The sequence below is a fragment of the Diabrotica virgifera genome, chromosome 5, assembly GCF_917563875.1.
Source record: "Diabrotica virgifera virgifera chromosome 5, PGI_DIABVI_V3a".
NCBI classification, from domain to species: domain Eukaryota; kingdom Metazoa; phylum Arthropoda; class Insecta; order Coleoptera; family Chrysomelidae; genus Diabrotica; species Diabrotica virgifera.
In genome coordinates this window covers 250,326,409-250,352,510 of record NC_065447.1, presented here as the reverse complement: position 1 = coordinate 250,352,510, position 26,102 = coordinate 250,326,409, and the positions used below count along the sequence as shown (strand labels likewise).

The window sequence follows — 26,102 nt, the reverse complement described above, 5'->3', positions numbered from 1 at the left end:
AGTTAGGAGAAGTACGAAGTTAGCTGATATGTCTTTCCTGTTATTTTTATGTGGGTGCGTTCGGACGACCACAGCGGCTGGATAGCTGAGCCAGCAGTAGCTGTCAGACGTCACCGCTGGAAGCCAGCCGCTGAGAGATTTACTAAGCTTTCCCTATCACGGCTGGATGCAACCACTCAGCCGATTTCTGCTGCCAGCCAGCCGCTATGGTCGTCCGAACGCACCCACTGTTTACATTGGACATTGACATTTATTTGTAGATGTTGTTAGACGAATATTCTGTTTGGTTTTGTTTTTTATTGTTAATTGTGCAGCGAAATTGTGATAGTAAATTAAATATAAAGTTGTTTATAGCCTACAGAACTGAATTATCCCATAGTAATTATCAGTTTGTGTCAATTTGTTTGTGTGCAAAAAAGAAAAAACACCTTTCCTTGTGTTTGACCGACTTGTAGCAAGGGCTTTCTTGAGAAGCCTGTAAATTGCGGGAATAGGACAGACAGGGATAAAATCCTCACTTTTTACTGTTCCCAAGGCTATACATTTCCCCCATGCAATACATTTAAATGAATTTTATCCAAACAAAGGCAGGAACATTGGATAAAAGCAATAAAGAGAACAGACCACAAATTAAAATATGAGAGTATGTAGTAAACATTTTATAAGTGGTAAGTTTAAAGTAATTCAACTAAGTAATAAGTTTTTAAAATGTCTACAATAAAAATATATATGTACTTACCAATTCGGTTCTAGTTTAGAACAAGGGTTATGTAAAGAAAATCATGCTTGACCATGTAAGATATAGTGTATTACAATATGGTTAAATGCAAAGCTTAATAATGCCTTAATGCATATAGCCTGCCTAAACTGTCCTTAAATCTTCTTCTTCTAATGACACTACAACCATTTGTAAATCTTTGCCTGCTTAACAGCATTCTTCTATTCTGCCCTGTCGCTACTTTCCTGCACCACTGCCTGATATTTATGGTTTTAAGATCCTTCTCTACATCGTCTATCCATCTGTTACAGGGCCTTCCTCTTGTTATATTTCCTTGGGGCTTCCATCTCTGACATCACAGCTCGATTATCTGACATTTTTGCTAAGCGACCAAGAAAGTTTAGTCTTTGACACTTTACAAATCTAACAATATCTGCGCTCTGCATTAGTTCATTCAGCTTGTGGTTCATTTTAATTATCCATGAACCATCTTTACAATGTGTTGGTCCAAATATGTTCCTTAGTATTTTACGCTCAAATATTCTCAGTTGATTTTCATTAGTGGTTGAGATGGTCCACATTTCACATCCATATGTGACCACTGGTGTAATTACTGTTTTGTAGATTCTAAGCTTATACTCACGAGTCAGTAACAGTAACTTACTTTTCATTACGTCTTTGTATGCATAAAAACACTTCTTATTACCGATAAGAACCCGTTGTTATATTCCATTTAGGTATTTTTTTTTACTTTCATTAATATATAGACCAAACATAGCAACTTCCTGTTTCAGCTCTATAGCTTTTTCGCTTAATACATTTTTGTTGTGGCTTATTATGGCAATTGTCCTTAAATAATGTTAAAATACTCTTGTGATATTTTGTCATATTTGTATGATTTTTTTATGGTATACAATTTAGAGTTTTTATTTATGTATTTGTTGCTTTTAGGAATAAACACCAGCTATTTTAAATGTAGGAAAAGGAGAAACTGCTGGAATCTAATTTTACACAAATGTTTTTGACTATTGAAGATTTGGATAAACAACAGAAGTTACTTTGGGCTATAGCTATGTGCAGATTTATTTCCTTGTGGATTACTATGTTTATTCTTTTTAACTATACTTCCTATATTGTTTGTGAGATTAATATTATTATTTAATTGATTATATTAATATTTTGTAATAATAATCAATGCTTTGGTTTAACAAATAGACAACTTAGAATAGAAAAATGCTTTATTGTCATGGAAAATTGTACAATTTATACACAAAACTTACAGAGTCATAAAAAACAATAATAAACTAAAACAATAACAAAAAAAATGTTAGGATATAAAGAGACTAACGCTCATAATTGTATTGAAGGTTTTTATATCCTCTTTAAATCCTAACATTTACACAATGTGCTCATACCAGCAACAAGTTTTTATACTTGTGTAATATGAGTCCTATTTGAGAGTACCAGTAGTAATGCAATAGGTCTATAATTGCAGGCATTAGATTTTTCACCACCCTTATGAAGAGGAATAATGATGGCTGTCTTTAGGCAGCTCTAGAAATTTACCTTTCTTAAAGGGCTATCCTAGTGTAAAAGTATGAAATTCATATACTTTTTTGGGAATTTCTAAAATAAAAAGTACTGTACCAATTATTTTGAAAATTTTTTGCTCAATTAGAAATCCAATGAAATCAATTAATTTGTGGTCATCTGATTGAATACAACCAATAAAACCAACATTATACTGAAAACAGATCCCATGGGCTGTTTTCACTCAATCATGTAGCTATGGATACCTACATTTCGTTTCATTTCAATTTTGACATTTCAAATATTCAATATTTCAAAATGTCACGATTTGGTTGTAATACTGATGAGAATATTAATGAAATTGTTATTAATTTTATATCAGCAAAAAATTTTCTATCCGAATAACCCTCGAACATTGATAAATGCTCAAAAATTTTTTAACAACTTTCTCAAGCTTGTTGCTTACAGGCAACAGACCTCCGCCTACGGCGTCGGTCTGTTTCCAAGGAACAAGCTTTTGAAATCTGTTATAAAAATTTTTCGAACAATTATCAATGTCCTCTGGTTATTACTACTGAACATTTGTTATAAAAAGTACATGTGAAACAATTTTCATAAAAAAATATTGAAAATTAAACGATTTATTCGCCATCTACTAGCACCGTGAAAATAAAAACATAGCTCCACTGCTGCAGTGATTGGGACTAAAAGAGATCCTGAAACATAAAATATCAAAAGTTATTATTGAAATATAGGTTATTTTCTATACCATCAAATAGGGATTTTTTTAATCGGATAAAAAATGTCAATTTGGCGGTTTTTGAAACTGAAAATGTTCTAGCTAATTTAAAAAAATTTCAACACTTCGTCATTTTTCCAAAAATCCTAATTGATGGTATAGGAAATAACTAATATTTCAATAATCAATATGTATTTGCAATTTTATAATTCAGGATCTCTATTAGTCCCAATCGCTGCAGCAGTGGAGCCATGTTTTTTATTTTCACTGTGCCAGTAGATAGGGCATAAATCGTTAAATTTTCATTATTTTTTTTTATGAAAATTGTTTTACTTGTACTTCTTTTTATAATAAATAGTCATGCAAATTTTCAAAACAATTGGTACAGTACTTTTTATTTTAGATATTCCCAAAAAAAGTATGTGAATTTCGTTCTTTTACACTAGGATAGCCCCTTAAAAGAGTCATTAGTGGGATGCGGACTCCCAACACATTTTCTGGGAGATTTGAGACAATTTTTATGGATAGTCCATCAGTACTACAGGAAGATTTGCTTTTGATACTATTGATTGTTTGGATCAGTTCAGATTAATCAACTAGTCTTATAAATAATGAATTTGAGACCTTTCTTGAATTAGGGAGATAGGAAATCGGATCTTAACAAAATTGATCTCTTGTGACAAAATAGTTGATGTTATAATTTTACTCACATTAATAAAGTATTCATGGTCTGGAAGGGAAAATGTTTGAGCTTTGTGAGTTTGATTTCGAAGAAGATTGTTTATTATGGACCAAATTTCTTCTGCAACACTTTTAAAGCTTCTCAGATGATTTTGATAGTTTAATTTTTTAGCTGATTTTTTAAGTTTTAAATAGGTTGCCCTGTACTTAGTGATATATTCAGTAACAGAGACGTTGGTAGTAAATTTCTTGATGTACAGGGTTATTCAATATATTTTGCCCCCCTCATATATATTTTTGACATACAGTAGAACCCTGCAAATCCAAACTAACGGAAAGTGAATTTTTTTTTTAAATTCAAGACAAAAACTTAAATACATGTTTATTATACAAAGTATAACCAGAAAATTGAACAATATTGGATTCGTAGGACTTTGACATTTAAAATTTCTTAAAAATAAATACGTAGGTACTTTATATGTAGTGCTTATAAAGGTTAAACATAAATTTACTTCGGTTTTCTCATAGCCAGGTTACACGTTTTGCAGGAGAGCTTTGAATTACTGGTTAGGCTGACTTTCGAATAATCCGAACTTTTCAGAATCCGAACAGGCTGTCCCCCCAATTAGTTCGGATTTTCGGGGTTCTACTGTATACAACATACTAGTGACGTCATCCATCTGGGCGTGATGACGTAATCAAATATTTTTTTAAATGAGAATAGCCAATTCATGAATCTGACAAACCATGTACAGCTTTTGAGGAAAGTGGATGCCTTTACCAATTTTGTCGTATTCCTCTTGGGGTGACCAATGGAGTATCATATTTTTAGAGAGCCATTGATTCTATCAATAAAAAAGAAAATCTACAAGGGGTTTACGCTTATTTAGATGACGTAACAGTTAGTGGTGAGGATCAAGATAGCTATGATTTGAAGTTTTTAAATGCCGTTAAAAAATATGGGTTAACTTTAAATCAAAATAAATGTCACTACAATCAAAAGCTATAAATATTTTGGGATATACAATATTGCACTTCTATGGACAGTAATTAATGAAAAATAAATTCTCATTGTTGAAACAGATACATGAATGAATTTGCTATTGCTATCATGCTGAGTCAATCTGGAAGACCCGTTACTTTTTTCTCACGTATCCTCACAGATTCTGAACAAAAAAAAATTGATGAATTTTCAAGATTTCCATGCTAAGATACGTCCAGTCAGACAGGGGGACTAGCTTGACTTACCAAGAATTTATTAATTACCTACACTCTAAAGGAATATCTTCAAGTAGAACAACACCATATTGAAGGAAATGGTTAAGTTAAAAGATACAATGGAGTTATATGGAAAGCAGTGAATCTAGCATTGAAAACCAGAAATTTAGACATCACTAAATGGAAAAATGTTCTATATACCAGATGCTCTGCACTCTATATGAAGTTTACTGTCTACAGCAACCAATTGTACACATCATGAACATGTGTTTACTTATCAATGAAGATCAACTAGCAGAAATTCTATTTCTTCATGAAAGATTCAGACAAAGTATTACTAAGAAAATTTGTATGAATGAGTAAGTTTGATCCTTTAGTTGAAAAGGATTATCTTTTAGAAGCCAATGTAGATTATGCCTTAATGCAGTATCCAAACAGAAAGAAAAGTACAGTTGCAACGAAGTACTCAGCTCCTAAAAGTGACCTAAAATTATTGAATCACAATAGTGATTAAGATGAAAATGAAAGTCCAAATAATACACTAAAGAATTCCACTACCAAATCAATATCAGATGAGACAGAAAATTTACCTGTTTAAGAACCGAATCAAGTCCCTGATGATAATCATGAACCAATATTAGAAAATTCAGATTTTCAATCTAGCCATAAATAAGCTAGAACTAAAAATAAACTAAGATATTTCCAACATTTTGTTCAAAAATAGAAATAGGGCCGGATTAAATTATTTGGGTTATGTTGTCTTGTCACTTGTCATAATAATTAAAGAAAAAAGAAGAATAAAGTAATTCTCCTTATTTCACTTGCCGTCCCGTACCCCCACTTAGTTTCATGTTATGTTTCTCGATACATTGTGCTAGAAAGAGATACCGCAAACCAGTCGAAGAGATCTTGTCGTCAGTGGTGGCGGAGTGAGGGCTCACTCTATGTTAATATATACCTCTATGATTTAAACAATAATCCAGAAGTTTTCATGGAAATAAAATTTGACGTTTGCTTGACAACTTGACATTGACATTATGACATTATACATTACGAAGTAAGCATGTGCATGACGTCATTAAATGGAATATTTATTTAAAAATATGATTATTGTTAATTAACCGGTCATTTATCTGCATATAAAAACCATTACTCCTATTTTATTGCTTTAAATCAGCATAATCCTCCGAGTTGAGCAGTTAAGAAACAATCTAGCCTGATTTATTTAAAAATTATCAGTGTTAAAAAAGTGCCCTAAAAATATTTAATTTTGACATCTGGCACATCTGACATTTCATCCACGCTTGACATTTTTCATAAACAAATACAAAAGGAATATTTTAATTTTTGTATATCAAGATTAAGCGAATTAGTGAAATTTAGAGTTCTATAAATAATTTGAAAACAATGTCTCAAATAAGCACAAAAGAAAAGCTTCTGTATATAATAGATGATATGGAATTAATAGCCAAGTAAGTGTAACGACAGAGTATACATATAATAGTGAATATTGAATATTGAATATGTATATATGTACCACAATTTGCGGATTTAAAAAGACTTCATCACTCAATTTACTTATTATAACTTACTCTATGATACTATAATAATTCCAGGTGTGTTACTTTAATTTCATATGATTTTTTGTAGAGAAATAATTGAAAATGCTATTGCCCCAAAGAGTGCTAAGCTGTCAGGTCCAGAATATGCCCAACTAACTGATCTACTTGTAGCCAAGGATAATGAACTAAAATCAACGCTCCAGCAAGCTTCAGAGCAGGCTCAACTGAACAAAAAATTGGACACTTTAAAAGCAGAAGTTGAACGGCAAGACCAAGACATCAACAATCTTCAAAAGCAACTAAAAGAAGCTGAGCAGATCCTTTCTACAGCCATATACCAAGCAAACCAGAAATTACAGTCCATTGCAAGAGCGAAGAAAAAACCGGTGTCATCTGAAGAGTTGATCAAGTTTGCTCATAGGATTAGCGCTTCTAATGCCATTTGTGCTCCTTTAACTTGGCAACAAGGAGATCCACGTAGGCCATATCCTACGGATATTGAAATGAGGTTAGGATTGTTGGGTAGGCTTGGAGATCCAATGAATGGACATCTTTTGTCACAGCAGAATAACATGTCAGACTTACATAGGCCAGGTCACCCAGGAGGTAAGTTTTTTTCTTCTCCTTCTTCGTATATCTCATCTTTTAAGGACATTAGATATCATCATGGCCCATTTTACTTTGTCTGCAGTGGTTCTGAAGAGTTGTATTGTTGTTTTTCCACTCCCCTACTTTAAAATTTTCAACCAGGATATGCGTATTCCCCCTGGTCTTCTTTTTTCTTCCATTTTCCCTTATATAACCAATAATTACCTCAACTCATATTTTTCATTTGAAGACCACACGGAAGAAAGGCGAAATGTCACAAAGAGGTTAATTCGAGAAAATTGAATTTGAAATTGAAACCATTCGCCTTTCTCCCCTGTATGATGAATTTTATAATGTGTTTTAAGCTATGAGATTCGTCTTTTTCCCATGTTTGAATGACTCACATAAAACGACAGTAAAACCTCGATATAACGGACTAATTGGGGGAACGTGGTGTCCGTTAAAGCCGAAAGTCTGTTATATAAAAATAGGTTTAAAATAAATCAGACTATTTAGAAATGTGTCCTCATTATGCTATAATAAAAAGTTTATTGAAATTCTTTGTAAAATATAGCGTTTGGGATCCACGGGGACCCCGTTGTTATGCAGTGTATCTTGGTATGGGCAGGGTTAAGTATGTTTAATGTTAAAAGGATGTTTTTAATTTTTTTATACACTCGCGATCATAAAAAGCGGGTCACTCGATGAGTTATTCAAGTTAGATGTCTTGAAGTTTCTAAACCTGTTGTCCGATTTGAGCGATTTTTTTAGTATGTTATAGCCTTATTCTTTAGCAATATGGCTATAGTAATATTGTTGTTAGGCCGGTAAATTGTCATTGTATACCGGGTGTAACAATCATACTGTGTTTATTCCTAAAAGTTCGGAACACCCTGTGGCATGTTTTTGCATAGGTAAAATATTGAAATTAAAACTCAATTGTAGCCTTAGGCTCTCTTAACATTTTCTTTTTTGATTTATTTGTTTATGTTGGATAATAAAAAAGTTAAGCACGTTAATAAGTAGCCATGTTCTTTATCAATACAGGGTGTTTCTAAATAAGTGCGACAAACTTTAAGGGGTAATTCTGTATGAAAAATAATGACAGTTTGCTTTATAAACATATGTCCGCAAATGCTTCGTTTCCGAGATAGGGGATGTTGAAATTTTTCTTACAAACTGACGATTTATTTATTGCTCTAAAACCAATAGAGATATGCAAATGAAATTTGGTAGGTTTAAAGAGGCAGTTATTGTGGATTTTTTGACATACAATTAATAATTCTATATTCACCATTGGCGTGCATACGGGTATAAACATTTTAGATACATCACGTATGCACGCCAATGTTGAATATAAAATTCTTAATTGTATGTCAAAAAATGCGCCATAACTACCTCTTAACATCTGCCAAATGTCATTTGCATATCTCAACCGGTTTTAGACCAATAAATAAATCGTCAGTTTGTAAGAAAAAATTCAACATCCCGTATCTCGAAACCGAAAAATTTGCGGTCATACGTTTATAAAGCAAACGGTCAATATTTTTTCATGCAGAATTGCCCCTTAAAATTTGTACCACTTATTTAGAAACACCCTGTATTGATGAAGAACATGGTTAGTTGTTAAGGTGCGTAAATTTTTTAATATCCAACATAAACAAATAAATTAAAAAAGAAAAGGTTAAGAAAGCCTAAGGCTACAATCGAGTTTTAATTTCAATATTTTATCTATGCTAAAACATTCCACGGGGTGTTTAAAACTGAGAAATAAACACAGTATGATTGTTACACCCGGTATACAAATGACAATTTACCTGTCTAGCAACAATATTAATATGGCGATATTGTTAAAGAATAAGGCTATAACATACTAAAAAAATCACTCAAATCAGACAACAGGTTTAGAAATTCGAGACATCCAACTTAAATAATTCATCGAGTGACCCGTTTTTTATGATCGCGAGTGTATTTAACCGGATTTTTGGTCCGTTATATCCGAAGTCTGTTAAATAGAGGTCCGTTATAACGAGGTTTTACTGTACTACTAAAAACCTACATATTGCTGCTCTGAACGAAAAATAGTAAAAAATTTACATTTCGCCTTTCTTTCGTGTGGTCTTCATTTGTTAGTATGTGACCAAACTAGCCCATTTTCCTTTTCTTCATAATGTTGAGTATTCTTTTTTATCTTTCTTAATGTTTCCGTGTTTGTTACATGTTATGTTCATGATATTTTCCACATTATCACATCTCAAAGCTGGCAAGTCTTTTTTTCAGTTGGGTCCATAATTGTTCAGGTTTCGACTACATATAAAAGAACATTCTAATTATAGTTGAAACTAGGCCACATGTTGGTTAATAAAACCTTTATGTTACATGTTTATGATATTAAATTGTAAAATTGAAATGACACGCAATGTTAATTGATTCAAACTCTAACATGAAGTAAAACCACTTCTATGTAATAGGTATATTTATTAAAATTTAAAAAAATCCCAATGGGGCATAAAATAGGTTCATTCAGAACGTTTTCAGACCTATCAGTCCATCATCAGTGAATCTAAAATAGAATAAGTAATTCCACTATTAAAATTGAAAAGATGGTTGAAATTTTGAAAGTTAAAAAAATTGTGGTTATGATTACTTACTCATATATCGTCGGTATACTGCGAAAACCAGATAAATGACAAATTTTAAAATATTGAGTCAAGTATACCAAAATTCTCAGTTTTTTACTCTCTACATACAGGTAAAACCCAATAAACGATATGACTTACCATTCAGCAGATAATTTGTGCAATAAACAAATAAGTTACACCTAACCAACTTTTCATTTTCAAATAAAACAATATATCGCTACTTACTTCCATAAAATCAAAGTTCTGTTGCATGTAAAACCAACTAAGCGCACATATATATTTGCCGGACAACAATATATTTCTACTGCTGTATATCTACAATATTCAGTAAAAAGGTGATAAGTGTCTTTAATACAGTGTGATTTATTTTGATTTACAGGTAAAACCAGGTAAGTGATCGCACCTCGATCTTAAATTTAGGTTTAATCAGCTAGGTCTCTTAACTCTTTCAAACTACTGATAGAATATTATTTCTGATATATGCATCTTTCACTAGCATATCGAATATAGTATTTTTACTACAAAAGCGATATTACGTAGGTCAAAATTTTTGACGTAAGAGAACTGTCAAAACATTAGAATGTGACTTTTCATTTATATAATTTTTATTATAAACATGGCAATAATGAAAAGTCACATTCTAATGTTTTGACAGTTCTCTTACGTCAAAAATTTTGACCTACGTAATATCGCTTTTGTAGTAAAAATACTATATCAAACACAACTTGTATGCTTAATTCAAAATAAAGCACTAACCTTTAAAAACGTTTTTTCTCGATTTCGGTATTTCGACATTTATCTGGTTTTCGTAGTATACCGACGATATACTTGCTAACTAGCTCCAGAACCAAACAATGGTTGTACTTATAATTCAATCTACATTATAGTATTGTAAAATTGAAAAGGCTAAACGCCGATGATAAAAGATTATCTCCAGGAACATGGTGAAACTCTAAACGAGAACCCTAGAGTTTCACCGAGAACCCACTTAGAGTTTCATCATGTTACCGGAGATAATATTTTAACATCAGCGTTTAGCCTTTTCAATTTTACAATACTATAATGTACATTGAATTATAAGTACAACCATTGTTTGGTTATGGGGCTAGTTAGCAAGTATTAGGCAATCCAAACCACGTGACCTCTGGTTGGCACACAAACTAACAAAGAGGTTATGTTTGTATCTATTTTTCAATGATTTTTCATTGTTTATCGTCGTATTTTGTCTATTTTGGATGCATTTGGATTTCGTTTCCTGTTTTTGTCAACTTTATAAACTTTACCACAATGCAAACTGATTATTTAAGGAAATTATTATTGGAAACTCCAGATGTTGCGAGAAAGGTAGGCGAAACAAATTTTATTTACTGTTCATTTTGCTCCGATATTTATCAATAATGATGAATTTTGCAAGCAATAACATTATTTCTTTTATTGTTTTAGATATTTATTGAAGCTGAAAATAATTGGGGATTTAGATCCATACGCAATTCAGTCAGAATTGGATTTTACAGTAAAGTGCAGACCATTAAGTTACTATTATAGATATTTATACATATCTGGTGGAATCTCGGAGTTGCTACTCTAAGCAGCAGATGAAAGCATACAAAAGCCTTCAGGCACATAAATATTTTACAGCTGGATTTGTTTTGAATGGAGTAAAAATTGTTAATGATTTCCTGATTTCCATATTATTGTTGAAAAGGTATGCCTTTATTTTATTTATTCACCATTAAGAAATATATGGATAACAGTATTAGTGTCTTTTGGATAAATTGGTTCTAAATATTAGATTTATTTACGTTTATATATCTGTATGAAACCAGACATATCGTCGTCCTAATCTGTAAACTCTATAATTATCTAAAAATGATTTATTACTGCCATCTATTTGAATTACTGTCATGATTGTTCTAAAATTATATTATATGAATGTCTGATTTTAAATAAAATATTCTCAATCATTGTAAAGAACGCAAATACTCTAATAAAAATAAATTTTTGTAGTTGAAGAATTTCCAAAAAAATAAAATATTTTTTTAGGTGAAGCATTTCCAAAAATCTAATGCTAAACGACTAAATGCTTGGGTGGGGTGATAGCCAGTTCTGATGACATAGCAAATGCAGATTGTATGTGTTGGCTGGTAATAGTGAAGTCTGCAGCAATCCTATTTTTAGCTGAGTATGCCCAGGGCAAGACAGACGAAGAAGAACCCAATGCATGTACATATGTTACAGCTACATGGTTTGGAGATAGCAACATACGCATTCTCTGATGAAAAACTAATGAGTTTTGAAACTGTTCGGTCAGAGTGCTTCTTGTGCTCACTAAACGAACTGAAATATAAGATGGCTTGGGCATTGTGTTGCAGCGATATGAAAATGGTTATTCATTTTTAATTATAATGTACTTCTTCATCATGAGTAATTATGTATTGGTCTTTTAAATGTGTATTTATTTTTGTAATTAGTATCAACTTGTAATGATAATATACATTTATCGTTTAAGGTATGACTATGTTTTGACTCTAAAATAAATGATTTAAAAATCGAATCCTGCCTCTTTCTGTTAGTAACTACCCATGGATATCACAAATAGTGATTACTGATAGGTTTGTTCTTAGAATGATCAGCAACTCTTGCCAACCATCAGACACATGTGCATTCGTAGTCTATGAATGCTAACTATTAACTGCTCATGCATCTGATGGTTGGCAGCAGTTGCTAATCGTTTGTGTCGTACTACGAACAAACCTATTAGGCCTGGATCCCATGTACCAAAAAAATTGATTAATAGCAAGCTGAAAATTTGTTAATAGCTTAACGGTGTCCAGTTGGACAAACTTTGATGTATTGTGACACTGAAACAGGGATAGTTTTAATTGTGAAACAGTTTGGAAACTCAGATTACAAAAACATCCCATATATTTCGTCGGACAGAACATTCAATTGATTTGTTATCCTTTCATTAAATTCTCATGCAAAAATCAGACTGCTTTTACTAACCAACATGATTCCTGTAGTTTGATATGGTCTTCGTGTTCTACTCATTAAAATGCCTAGTTGGTGATTTTTTCACCAGTCTGGTTTTTGCATGAGAATTTAATGAATTGGTAGCAAATCAATTGGAAGTTTTATCTGACAAATTACATAAACATTTTCGTAGTTTGACGTTCCAAATTTTTAACCTGTCCCACAGTTAAAACTTCCAGTGTTCCCGTACATCAAAGTTTGTCGGACTAGACACCGTTAAGCTATTAATAAATTTTCAGCTTGCTATTAATCAACTTTTTTTGGTACACAGGATCCAGGTCTATATGGAATAAATAAATAACAAAACAAATTCCCTGTCAAAACTGCATTTATTTTGAATAGAATGAAAAACAAAATAATATTGTTTTAACAAAATAGGGGATAAATGTTAAAATTTAGTATTAATAAAGTTTGTCACATTGGCCTAAAAATTAATGTCACTAGTTACGTTAGTGTCACATATAAATAATTGTAATAATATTAATAAAAACCATAATTCCTAGCATAAGTGCGTCCTGTTTTTTGATAATTTAGTTAGGCGAGGAAACATAAATGAGTTTCTAATAGGGCTTTTCATCGATTGTCATTTGTTTCAAGCTTCTGTTAGATGTTGTATAATCCGTGTATAATATTACTATACACGGATTATATGACATATGACAGAAGCTCAAAACAAATGACTGTGAATGAAAAGCCCTATAGAGGGAACACGAAAAAAATTAATATTAACCGATCAGCTTGACTTCCACAGTTCCCTACTATACAAGTTACAGGCATGTTTTCAGCACTTAAAATCACCAAAAACGAAAAGTTTATAAAATAATTAATCTAATGAATGTCTTTAAATACTATATTAAGCTCAAAATCACGACAAAAAACAAATTAAAATTAACATTATTCTGAACAGTTGGACTTCCACAGTTCACTACTATACAAGTCACAGGCATGTTGTCAGCACTCAAAATCATCAAAAACGTAAAGTTTATAAAATAATTAATCTAATGAATGTCTTTAAATACTATATTAAGCTCAAAATCACGACAAAAAACAAATTAAAATTAACATTATTCTGATCAGTTGGACTTCCAGAGTTCACTATTATACAAGTGACAGGCATGTTGTCAGCACTTAAAATCACCAAAAACGTAAAGTTTATAAAATAATTAATCTAATGAATGTCTTTAAATACTATATTAGCTCAAAATCAGGACAAAAAACAAATTAAAATTAACATTATCCCGATCAGTTGGACTTCCACAGTCCACTACTATACAAGTCACAGGCATGTTGTCAGCACTCAAAATCACCAAAAACGTAAAGTTTATAAAATAATTAATCTAATGAATGTCTTTAAATACTATACTACCTCAAAATCACGACAAAAAACAAATAAGAAAAATCAATAATTACATTGAGTTTAGGTTAGGAACAGTTTTGTGTGCCAACCAAAGATCACGTGATTTAACTTTGACAGGTCGATGGATTCCCTAATATATGAGTAAGTAACCATAACCACAATTTTTTTATAACTTTCAAAATTTCAACCATCTTTTCAATTTTAATAGTGGGATTACTTATTCTATTTTAGATTCACTGATGATGGACTGATAGATCCGAAAACGTTCTGAATTAACCTATTTTATTCAATCCATTGGGATTTTTTAAAATTTTAGTAATTATACCTATGTATTACATAGAAGTGGTTTTACTTCATGTTAGAGTTTGTTTAACTATATGGTATACAGCCAACCCAGGGAACTACCCCTTTTAGTTTAATGGATTGACTTTAAGGGAACATAGATTTCCCTGCTTGAAAAAAGGTACACTTCACGCTGCGTGTGATACAGACCAAGTATGATAATCTAGCTTAGGCTTTTGCCTTTTCAAGGTAGGACTGCTACCTTTTTTATGGGAGTTTAGAATGGGGATGAGCAACGTCAATTGTGAATTGGTAGAGTGGTAGAACTGCTAGTAAAGCAAGGAAGTAGAAGGTGAGCAATATGCAATAAGCTAAGAATGTTTTTGTGATGTGAAGGAGGTGCCAACCAAACTGTGAGCAGAAAGCACCTCGGATGTTACCAGCTATACATTGGAAGGGCTCTTAATCAGCGTTTATGCCTTGTAGTTTGTTATTATCTGTGATATAGTAGGGGAGCTTCTTCTAGGACATCGTAATGCCGATTAGCAAGTTCATTACCAAACAAGTGTAGAAGCTTGACTAGAGGGAATGGAACTTTTTTCTTGTGTCTCCTAGTGAGTATCTCCCTAGACGATGGCAAGGAGTTTTCAAGGTCTCTTTAGCTCTGATGTTGGACCTGTCTATCGTGCAAAGATGTATCTTTTACGGAGGGAACAAATTCTGTCCTCTCTAGTGGGAGATTAGCAAGAGGGTGGACTAATACTGACAGATACGATGCACATTTCATCATGTAGTTCTTGAGGATTTTTCTTTTAGTAGCCAAAATAGTGTTACTTTGGCATTTGTTTAGTGACATTGATTGTTGTCTTCCAAAGGTGTCTAGTAATGTTCTTAATTTTGTTTGTTGTATATTTATATTTTGTGTCTTTATCTTCACACTCTATTTGTTAATTAAATATTTATGACTATGTTTCTTCATGTAGTTGTTTTTCCGTTCATTTCTTATGTATAAACGAGAGTCATTCATAAAAACAATATCCTGGGAGAATTCTGGCAACACTGTCTTACACATCAACTCCCCCTCTCTCTTTCTCCACCACTTTCGTCTCGCTGCATTGCTCAATGTCGGTCTAGTAGCCTTCGAAGATGGAGGTCCCGGTTACTGGTACCGTCAATGTGAAATTCATGCTGTGATATGTTTTTTAAATGTAAAATGGATTTCACCTATTGACATTCATCATCAGTTAATCGAAGTTTAGGGTACCTACATATTTATTCAACATGTTCGCAAATGGTGTGATAGGAGCGGAAGGCCTTCAGATTCATCGTGACTTTCCGTTCGGCCTTCACTGAATTCTCTACACAATTTGCGAACATGTTGAACGTATAAGCACTTTTACCCACAAACTTTGAGTAATTGACAATGAATGTCAATGGGTGAAATCCATTTTGCATTTAAAAATCGTATCACAGCATGAATTTCACAATGATGGTAACAGCGACCGGGACCTTCATCTTCGAAGGCTTCTAGGCTGACACTGAGCAATGCAGCGAAGCGAAAGTGTTGGGGTGAGAGAGAGGGAGAGTTGATATGTAAAACTGTGTTGCCAGACTTCTCCCAACTCGTCGTACTCTTTCTCATCAGCATAGGGAACCTTTTTTTATGAATGACACTCGTTTCTTGACATGTTTTTAACTACAAATAAATATAAATATACTATTTTTGTTTGTTCTATTACAGAAATCCCTGCTGCTCAACAAAATCAATTTGCCTGGCATCCCACAGGAGAGATGCACATCAGTGTGGGCCAAGGAACAGTTCCTATGGATACAAGAAACCACAAGCAAGAAAATGAAGACGTTGAAGTGATGTCTACCGATTCAAGCAGCAGTTCATCCAGTGATTCTCAATAGCCTTGAAAGAGAGCAAGATATGTATAGGTCTATGCTGTTTTTTTTTTACAGTTTTTTATTTATTTTAAGGATACATTAGTTTGAATGATCGGGAGATTAGGTGTAAGTGTTACTTTTGAAGTGGTTGTTGTGTTTTAAGAATATTAGTAGAATAAAAAGGAAATAAAAATGGTTTTTGCTTTTATTTTAGTTTTAAGCTACAACTGTTAAGATGTGTAACATTATTTGATGGGATCTCGGTATACCGACGACTCATTTTTCGCAGCTGCTGGTGAAAAGCATTGCTGTAAAATTGGCATCACTTGTACCTACATTAGATGCTTTGAATGAGCATATGTAGAGTTTATTACCAAATTCAAATTTGGCTAGGCGATAAAACTCTCAATGTACCTGCAGAAATATCAGGCTTTTTTGTATGTGGGGGATGTAAAGTCAGCTAAAACCCACGAAAGGTTGTAACACCACGGAGTAAGTAAATAAGAGTAAATTTTAATACTTTAAAATTTATTTTATTCAATAAACAAAAATATGCGTCCAACATAATATACAGTTTACGCATGGAGTGTTAAAACATTATACAAGGCTGGTAAGACTCATAATGCAACCAAGGAGATGGATAGACTATCAATAGACAAAAACATAGATTTCTTACAGCCTAGTTATTAAAATTTTGTATGAAAAACATAATATACAAAAATAGTAATCATTCTATTTTATAGATATAGATATACAGGGTGTCATAAATAGTGTGATGTTAACGCCTTTCTGGTCCATATTAATTAAAACTCTCTTTCTTGGTTCAAATACATTATATTTACAATCACCTCCATCAACGACTAACCATAACAATGTGTTTACATATAACAGTAACGACCTACCTTCACATTACTTAAATACTGACTACAATAATAATTATCTGTCTATCTCCCCATACTGATTGCTCAGCATGTTTTTATACCGATCTAAATCATAACAAATATAGTTCAAGTTCACGCATAATAAACATGTGATACAAAACTATAAACTATTGTTTTTATATCTGTTCAATACCCTAAAGGTTAATAATCTTATTTAAATTATTATTTATACAGAGGGTTCATATTGTAATACAAGGGTGTTTCGTTAGTAATTGGAAATATTTTAATTGTAGATTACTAGGCTTAAAATATTGAAGTTTAGCCCAAATCACCTAGTCCGAAAATGCTTCCTAAGGGAGCTATAGGCTCTTTGAATATGACGTCTTGTAATTAGTTTTTTTAACTTCCTCCAGAACGATTCTATTTAGGAAAACTAAAACTGGTACGCATATGCATATTTTTTTCCAGAGATAAATCGATTCCATAAATTGCGAATTTCTTGTACCGGTCATATGCGTCCCTTTTGAGTAGGGCAACGGTTATTTTATCGCATAACTTTTTTGTCTTTAATTTTTAAGCATTTTTGACACTGGATTATTAAATTGTGAGGTATTCTAGATTTTTCATATTCTATTTTCTAAAATTTTAAAATTTTTCGTTTTTTGAATTTGAAATTTTTTTCAAAATAACGACGTATCCTACCGACTTAAAGCAAGAGTCTCTTACTTAGAACCCTACCTACTTATTATTAGAATACATACTCCACAATTTAATAATCCAGTGTCAAAAATGCTTAAAAATTAAAGACAAAAAAGTTATGCGATAAAATAACCGTTGCCCTACTCAAAAGGGACACCTATGTGACCGGTACTAGAAATTAAAAATTGATCGAATTGATTTATATCTGTAAGCTAAATAGGCGTACCAGTTTTCCTTTTTCTATATATGTAGAAGCATTTATGAGGTATTTAAAAAAAACTAATTACAGGACGCCATCTTCAAAGAGCTATTCTCTGTTTCAAACGTTAGAATCAGTATGGTTGGTATAATGCAAGCGGGTTTCCCATTGTCTGAATTATCATAAATAAATCCTCCTTTAGTATTCTGCAGCACTTACATAAGTCCGTAGAGGATCCTCTACAAGTACCTGCCTAAGGTACCTACTACCTTTCCCGGCCGAAGTCGTGAAAAGCGGCAACTTTGTCAGAAAATTCTCATTTAGTTCGCATGGGGCTATCCTTGTACACTCATAGCATGTTTGATATACTGTATAGCTCCCTTTGGAAGCATTTTCGGACTAGGTGATTTGAATTAAACCTTAATATTTTGAGTCCAGAAATCTACAGTTAATATATTTCCAATTATTAATGAATGACTCTGTATATCTATAAACTAGACATATTTTACTTTTAACATAATACAGGGTGTAACAAAAATACAGGTCATAAAGTAAATCACATATTCTGGGACCAAAATTAGTTCGAATAAACCTAACTTACCTTAGTACAAATATGCACATAAAAAAAGTTATAGCCCTTTGAAGTTACAAAATGAAAATCTATTTGTTCGAATATATCGAAAACTATTAGAGATTTTGCATTGAAAATGGATATGTAGCATTCTTACGGCGGGAGCATCTTAAATAAAAATTATAGTGAAATTTGTGCTCCCCATAAAAATTTTATGGGCGTTTTGTTCCCTTAAACCCCCCCAAACTTTTCTGTAGGTTCCAATTAAATTATTATTGTGGTACCATTAGTTAAATTCAATATTATTAAAACTTTTTTGGCTCTTAGTATTTTTTCGATAAGGCAGTTTTTATCGAGTTGCGGCTTCTTTTTTAATAGGTTTACATAAAAATTTTATGGGGGTTTTGTTCCTTTAAACCCCCCAAATGTTTGTGTACGCTCCAATTAAACTATTACTGCGATACCATTAGTTAAACAAAATGTTTCTAAAACTTTTTTGCCTCTCTGTATTTTTTCGAGAAAGCAACTTTTATCGAGATATGGCTTCTTTTTTAATACAGTTCAAAATATACCTAAAAATGTAAATCATACATAAATTTTCATATTTTTACCAAGTCTCCATAATTAGTACTTAACCATATACAAATATGTGGTGGATTTGACAAATATTCAAAATATCTCGATAAAAACTGAATTTTCGAAAAAGTACTAAGAGCCAAAAAAGTTTTAAAAATATTGTATTTAAGTAATGGTACTACAATAACAATTTAATTGGAACGTACACAAAAGTTTGGGGGGGTTTAAAGGAACTAAACACCCATAAAATTTTTATAGGGTGTCCAAATTTCAATATAATTTTTTCTTAAGATGCTACTGTCATAAAAATGCCATATGTCAATTTTCAATAAAAAATCTTTTATAGTTTTCGATATATTGGAAAAAATCGATTTTCATTTTGTAACTTCAAAGGGTTGTAACTTTTTTTATATGCACATTTGTACTAAGGTAAGTTAGGTTCAATCAAACTATTTTTGGTCCCAGAATATGTGATTAAATTTATGACCTGTATTTTCGTTACACCCTGTATACAGGGTGTCCCGAAAAGATTGGTCATAAATTATACCACAGATTCTGGGGTCAAAAATAGGTTGATTGAACCTCACTTACCTATATACAATAGTGCACACAAAAAAAGTTACAGCCCTTTGAAGTTACACAATGAAAATCGATTTTTTTTCAGATATCGAAAACTCTTAAAGATTTTTTATTGAAAATGGACATGTGGTATTCTTATGGCATCAACATCTTAAATAAAAATTAAAGTTAAATTTGTGCACCCCATAAAAATTTTATGGAGGTTTTGTTCCCTTAAACCCCCCAAACTTTTGTGTACGTTCCAATTAAATTATTTTTGTGGCACCATTAGTGAAACACAATGTTTTTAAAACTTTTTTGCCCCCCAGTACTTTTTCGATAAACTACTGTTTATCGAGATATTTTGAATATTTGTCGAATCCACCACATATTTGTATATGGTTAAGTACGATTATAGAGACCTGTGAATAATCTGAAAATTTATTTATAATTTACATTTTTAGGTATATTTTGAAAAAGAAGCCACATCTCGATAAAAGGTAACTTATCAAAAAAAGACTAAGAGGCAAAAAAGTTTTAAAAACACTGTATTTAACTAATGGTACCAAAATAATAGTTTAATTGGAACGTGCACAAACATTTGGGGGGTTTAAAGGAACAAAACCCCCATAAAATTTTTATGTAAATATATTAAAAATAAGCCGCATCTCAATTAAAACTGGCTTATCTAAAAAATACTAGGAGGCAAAAAAGTTTTAAAAGCGTTATGATTAACTAATGGTACTACAATAATGAATTAATTGGAACGTACATAAAAGTTTGGGGGGGTTAAGGGAACAAAACCCCCACAAAATTGTTATGGGTTGGAAAAATTTCACTATAATTTTGTTTTAAGATGTTCCTGCCATAAGAATGATACATGTCAATTTTCAATAAAAAATCTCTAATAGTTTTCGATATATTGAAAAAAATCGATTTTCATTTTGTAACTTCAAAGGGCTATAACTTTTTTTACGAGCACATTTGTACTAAGGTAAGTTAGGTTCAATCGAACTATTTTTGACCCCAAAATGTGTGGTATAATTTATGACCAATCTTTTCGGGACACCCTGTATATTGAGTTTAAAGTGTTTGTATCTATAAATAATAGATGGACCCAATGACGTAAATAATTATATTTACGTCAGGATACACCTCATTTCAAATGATCTGCGCAGAAAACCTTAAAGTGAGAACAACTTTCTACAAGAACTGACGCACTTGGTGAAATTGGTACCTATGCGAAGAAGAGTAAAAAATAAAGATTTTGATGATAGTAAACATTGTATTTATATAATACATTCGAATATCGCGTGGGTTCCATGATACCCATAAAGATAATCTTTAAGCTGTTTACCTCCAAATAAACTTAATATAGATAATCATCTATTTACTAAGAAATTATCACTTTTATAGGTGTTAATCTTCAGCACCATATTTAATTCCTAAATCAAAACAAGGATAACTTGTACTAAATTATTCATTCTAAATTACAAATTGTTTTGAATTACCATCTGTAATAAAACATTTCTGCACTAGTTTGTGTATAAAAATAAGGTATTCACAAAACTAGTTATCATGACAAAAATTATTCGGCTATAAAAATTTAAATTATATTTTATGGCTTAATAAACGTTGACATGATTACTTCAGAGAGCAAAACCCAGAGATCACTTTGTAACATCGTGTCTTTAACAATAAATTTTTTTTTATTAAGTTATTTCATCATCATGGCATCCACACTCCTAGCGGAGTGATTGCCGTCCTCTTCCCAGATAGCACAAGTACGTTTTATGGACATCCAATGGACGTACATCTGTGTACATTGGAACGTCCAATGGACGTCCCGCTAAGGTACAATGGACATCCGATGGACGTCCAACGAATGTCCAGAGTTCACAAAATTGGACGTCCATAGAACGTCCGCTACAAACGTACATTGTACGTTGTTGGAGCTTTCAGTGTACACCTTATGTACATTCAATGTACGTCTTATGGACATTTGTAGGGCACTTTTCGTTGTTGGAGCTTTCAGTGTACACCTTATGTACATTCAATGTACGTCTTATGGACATTTGTAGGGCACTTTTCAGAAAGCAATCTAGTATCCATAATTTTGTGAATACATAGCAAAAAGCCTTTATAGGAAATAGTTCCTTATAATACTAAACTTATACTTAAAAATATTACACAAAAGACCTTTTTTATTTCTCTTTACTATAACTTTATTATAGGAACTAGGAATTAGGAAATAGTTCCTTATAATACTAAACTTATACTTAAAAATATTACACAAAAGACCTTTTTTATTTCTCTTTACTATAACTTTATTATAGGAACTAGGAACTTCATTAATGCACGACTGCACTTGCACGATAAACATAAAACACAAATATATCACAGGATGTATTTTAATAAAGACGAGATTCAGATAATGGCGCCGTATGAAGCATGCACATTAAAAGAGGTTTATTCTCTGTTCTGTTTCTGTTCCAAACTATCTTAAGAGTCAGTACGGTCTACGGTAGTTGTATATTACAAGCGGGTTTGCCATTCTGTGAATTATCATAAATAAATCCTCCTTCAGTATTCCACAACAATTAACAGCGATAATCCCCTAAAAGTACCTGCCTAATACTACCTTTCACGACCGATAGCGCGAAGAGCGACAACGTTGTCAAGACAAGAAGATTCTCATTTAGTTTGTATTGGGACTTATAATAATAGTCGCGCTTTGTGTAAAATATCCATGAACCACAAATGGATGTCCAATGTACGTTGAAATCAAACGTCCAATGGACGTCGCGTAATGTACGTACATAGTACGTCCAGTTTTGGTCCATGGACGTTTGGACTTTAAATGTACGTTATATGGACGTCCATGGGACGTTGTGTGCTATATGGGTTTGGGCTCTTGCGATTCGTTTGTTGCGGTGAGTCAATCCGCATTAACATTTTGGTTTTACAATTGGTTGTGTAACTTGGCATCTTCTACAATTTTTCTCCATTCGTTCCTGTTTTTGCTTATGGTTGCCCATTCTCTGTCTCCCATCTTCTTAAGGTCCTCGACTATCTGGTTCGCCCATCTAGTTTTGGGTCTTCCTCGTGGTCTGCCTGATACAGGTCTCCATTTGGAAATTTTCTTGATGACGGCTTCTGAGTCTGTGTGCCTTGATAAATCTGATGATGTCTTCTCCTTTCAGAAGTCCTCTACTTCGTGGTTCATGAGTTTTCTAAATTCATTATTACCTAAATCTAGTGGGCCTGCTATCCTCCGAATTATTTTCCTCTCTAGGATCCTCAATCTTTCTTCCTCTTTCTGGGTAAGACACATTACCTCAGCACCATATGGTCTAATTGCTGCTTTGTAAATCTTCAGTTTAGTATTCTGAGTAACCTTCTTTATTTTAAATTTTAATCTGTTCGTTAAAACATCAAAAATATATTCTGCCTTATTGCTTTTACTCACGTCTCTAAAACCTAAAATCCTCTCATAAATATTACCACGTAACGCGTATCGAACAACAATAATTGATAATTGTGAATGACATGATAATCAGAAGTTTCATCTACTTCCAGCGAAAAGCAAATGGTTTTCTAAATCTCAGATTCAATAACGTTATTCAAAATATAACTATTTGATTAAGTATATGTATTAGTTCATTCTGTATTACGAATACACTTCGAATCAGAAAGTAAATATTTCTAAAACAATTTTATTAATTCTCTATAATTACTTTGATTTTTAACAAAGGCTTCGCCATCATGTCCACTAAATGATAGTTCCTGACAACTTAAAAAAATTACAATATCAATTAAACAGAGGTGTAACCAGGATGATCCTAAGGGGGGGGGTTACATCTACTTAAAGGTCTCTGGGGGGTATGGAATAATAATGGTGTTAAGGGTATAGAGCTCAAAGTACATCCAAAAGGGGGGTTATAACCCCCAAAACTACCCCCTGGTTACGCCTATGCAATTAAACGACGTAAAACGGCGTGATTATTTTTGACAATTTCTGCCAATGCTTCCAAATGAAATACAGACCGGCAGATTTAAATGTGCCGTACCTGCCGCTTAATGCCTACGGAGAGAATGTATGTTCGCTTGCTCATCGACTTGTTATTTCGTTGAGTTTTACGTGTAAATCGTCAAGCTACGGATGAGTTGGGGTCGGCTAGCCGAAAAGTCAGATGAATGGCTCGGATCATTCATTTTTTGAGAAGTCTGTTATGCGCAGGGATCACTTAACGCTCGGATTGATCAAATATTTTTAAAAACCATGAATGAAATGTAGTCTGTATTATCTGACAGATTTTTTTTACTTCACAGATACAAATAGTAAAAAAAAACTATATAAATGTGTGGGTCGGCACTGCCGACCCTGCCGACCCTGACTGGCCGCCACTGATTCATACTAGTATATTATACTAGTGTACACTCTGTATACACTAGTTTTCAAATATTCATGTAATGATATATGAAACACTTTCCATGAAGAAAAAGCTTCAAATTACAAGCAAAGTAAAAAACATAGAATGATCTGGGCTTTTTATTTCCATCAACTTACGCTGTACGAACCATAAAATCTTCCCATGTGTGAATGTATCATATCTACTTAAAACTGCAGTAAAACTCACAAGTTATGAGAAAGTTAAGTATTAAAAACTTTTTATTACTTTTATATTTCTTATACCATGATGAGCACTAAAGAAAATAGAGCCGAGGAAATGTTTTACTAAGATTACGTGCTAACAACAAACGAAGTATGAAATATATGATTACGAAGTTTGTGGAAATTTCAACAGTTTTTACAATCTTTTAAAAAAGACAGAATTTTTGTTAAATATAGGTTGGTAGTTAGAAAGTGTAGGTTGGCTATTGTATGTATGATGATCTCTGACAAGGAACAGTAATTTGGACGAATCAGAGTGAACAGTCAAAAAATAGAAAGAGTAAAAACATACAAATATCTTGATACGAAAATCAATGAAAATTGGGACCATTCTCTAGAAATCAAATGTAGGATAGAGCAAGCAAGATCTGCATTTCAAAAAATGGTTAAGCTATTCAAATGTCATGATTTATTAATACCCATAAAAATCAGGTTGCTACGATGTTAAACCTTTCCTATTAGGGCAGTCAATGAGGGTATTTGGCTCCGAATTCCATCCTACTATATCGATGTACTTGATATTTTCACAGTAAGTAGGGAATAGCTCAAGAAACAAAATATACCATATGCCGATGTGCGCTTTTATCTTGGGGGTGGTTCCCACTCCTTCTCGGGGGTAAAAAATGTTTTGGTTAAAATAGCCACGGAAGAGGCTAGAGAACCTAATTTTAAGCAAAAACTGTTCTATAATTATTTTTTGAAAACTCGATACTTTTTGAGTTTTTCGTGGTTGAAAATTGGCCATTTTCATTGAAAAATGACACCTTTTTGGACGGATTTTTCCGAATACCTTAAAAACTATGCATCTAACAAAAAAACTATATATAAAATATTTCTGTAGGTCATAAAAAAACAAAGAGATTCGTTCTTTGATAAATCTTCTAGTTAAAATACAAAGAGGGATATGGTAGGTAAAAAGAGTTTGTTACCCAGATGATATCATTCCCCCAACATCACCGGAAGAAATCAACGAGCACATCAGAAACAGTTCACCTAGAAAAGCGCCTGGTCTAGACGAAATAACAAACAGAGCCCTAAAGTATTTGCCCAGAAAAGCTATAGTGTACTTTACAAACATAGTGAACGCGATACTAAGATATAAAATATTCCCGAACAGATGGAAAGAGGCCCATGTCATTATGATCCCAAAACCTGGCAAGAACCATACATTCCCGCAGAACTACAGGCCAATCAGCTTACTTCCAGCGATCAGCAAGATAGTAGAAAGAATCATTCTTAGCAGACTGCAAGCGGAAACAAACAGATTAGAGATAATCCCAGAAGCTCAATTCGGATTTAGAGCAGAGCACTCCAGCGAGCTACAAGTACTCAGACTAACCGAGTACATAGCAGCTGGATTCAACGACAAGCAGTACACCGGAGCAGCATTCCTGGACGTAAGCAAAGCTTTGGACAGAGTGTGGCATAAGGGGCTCTTATACAAAATGTGGGGTTATGGGTACAGCGGAGCGATGACGAGACTAATCTCCTCGTACTTAGGCGGCCGGAGTTTCAGGGTTCGGATAGGACAAGTCCTGTCCGGGCTCGGAAACCCGGAGGCTGGAGTACCACAGGGAGCGGTCCTGTCACCTCTGCTGTACACAATATACACCGCTGATGTACCTAGAACACCAGGTACCCTTATGAGCCTCTACGCCGACGACACAGCGATAGCGGCCAAACTTAGAAACGTAGACATAGCA

The 26,102-nt window shown here is 32.9% G+C and overlaps 1 protein-coding gene and 3 long non-coding RNA genes across 4 annotated transcripts; 3 read left to right on the top strand and 1 right to left on the bottom strand.

The window, feature by feature from the left end:
• The first annotated feature begins 57 nt into the window (after positions 1-57).
• Positions 58-1,952, top strand: LOC114326921 (uncharacterized). The gene is made up of 2 exons (XR_003651922.2): positions 58-668; positions 1,670-1,952. It is a non-coding gene; the product is annotated as an uncharacterized LOC114326921 (long non-coding RNA).
• On the bottom strand, positions 1,939-6,060 carry LOC126884815 (uncharacterized). Its single transcript, XR_007698153.1, has 2 exons — positions 5,477-6,060; positions 1,939-2,964 (listed from the first exon to the last, which is right to left on the bottom strand). It is a non-coding gene; the product is annotated as an uncharacterized LOC126884815 (long non-coding RNA).
• Positions 6,061-6,175: 115 nt separating this feature from the next.
• On the top strand, positions 6,176-16,435 carry LOC126884814 (mediator of RNA polymerase II transcription subunit 4). The gene is made up of 3 exons (XM_050651060.1): positions 6,176-6,358; positions 6,537-7,054; positions 16,092-16,435. The coding sequence occupies exons 1-3, from the start codon at positions 6,294-6,296 to the stop codon at positions 16,262-16,264; spliced, it is 756 nt and encodes a 251-aa protein (XP_050507017.1). The 5' UTR covers positions 6,176-6,293; the 3' UTR covers positions 16,265-16,435.
• Positions 10,323-13,746, top strand: LOC114339244 (uncharacterized). Its single transcript, XR_003653885.2, has 3 exons — positions 10,323-11,022; positions 11,122-11,383; positions 11,722-13,746. It is a non-coding gene; the product is annotated as an uncharacterized LOC114339244 (long non-coding RNA).
• Positions 16,436-26,102: the final 9,667 nt, after the last annotated feature.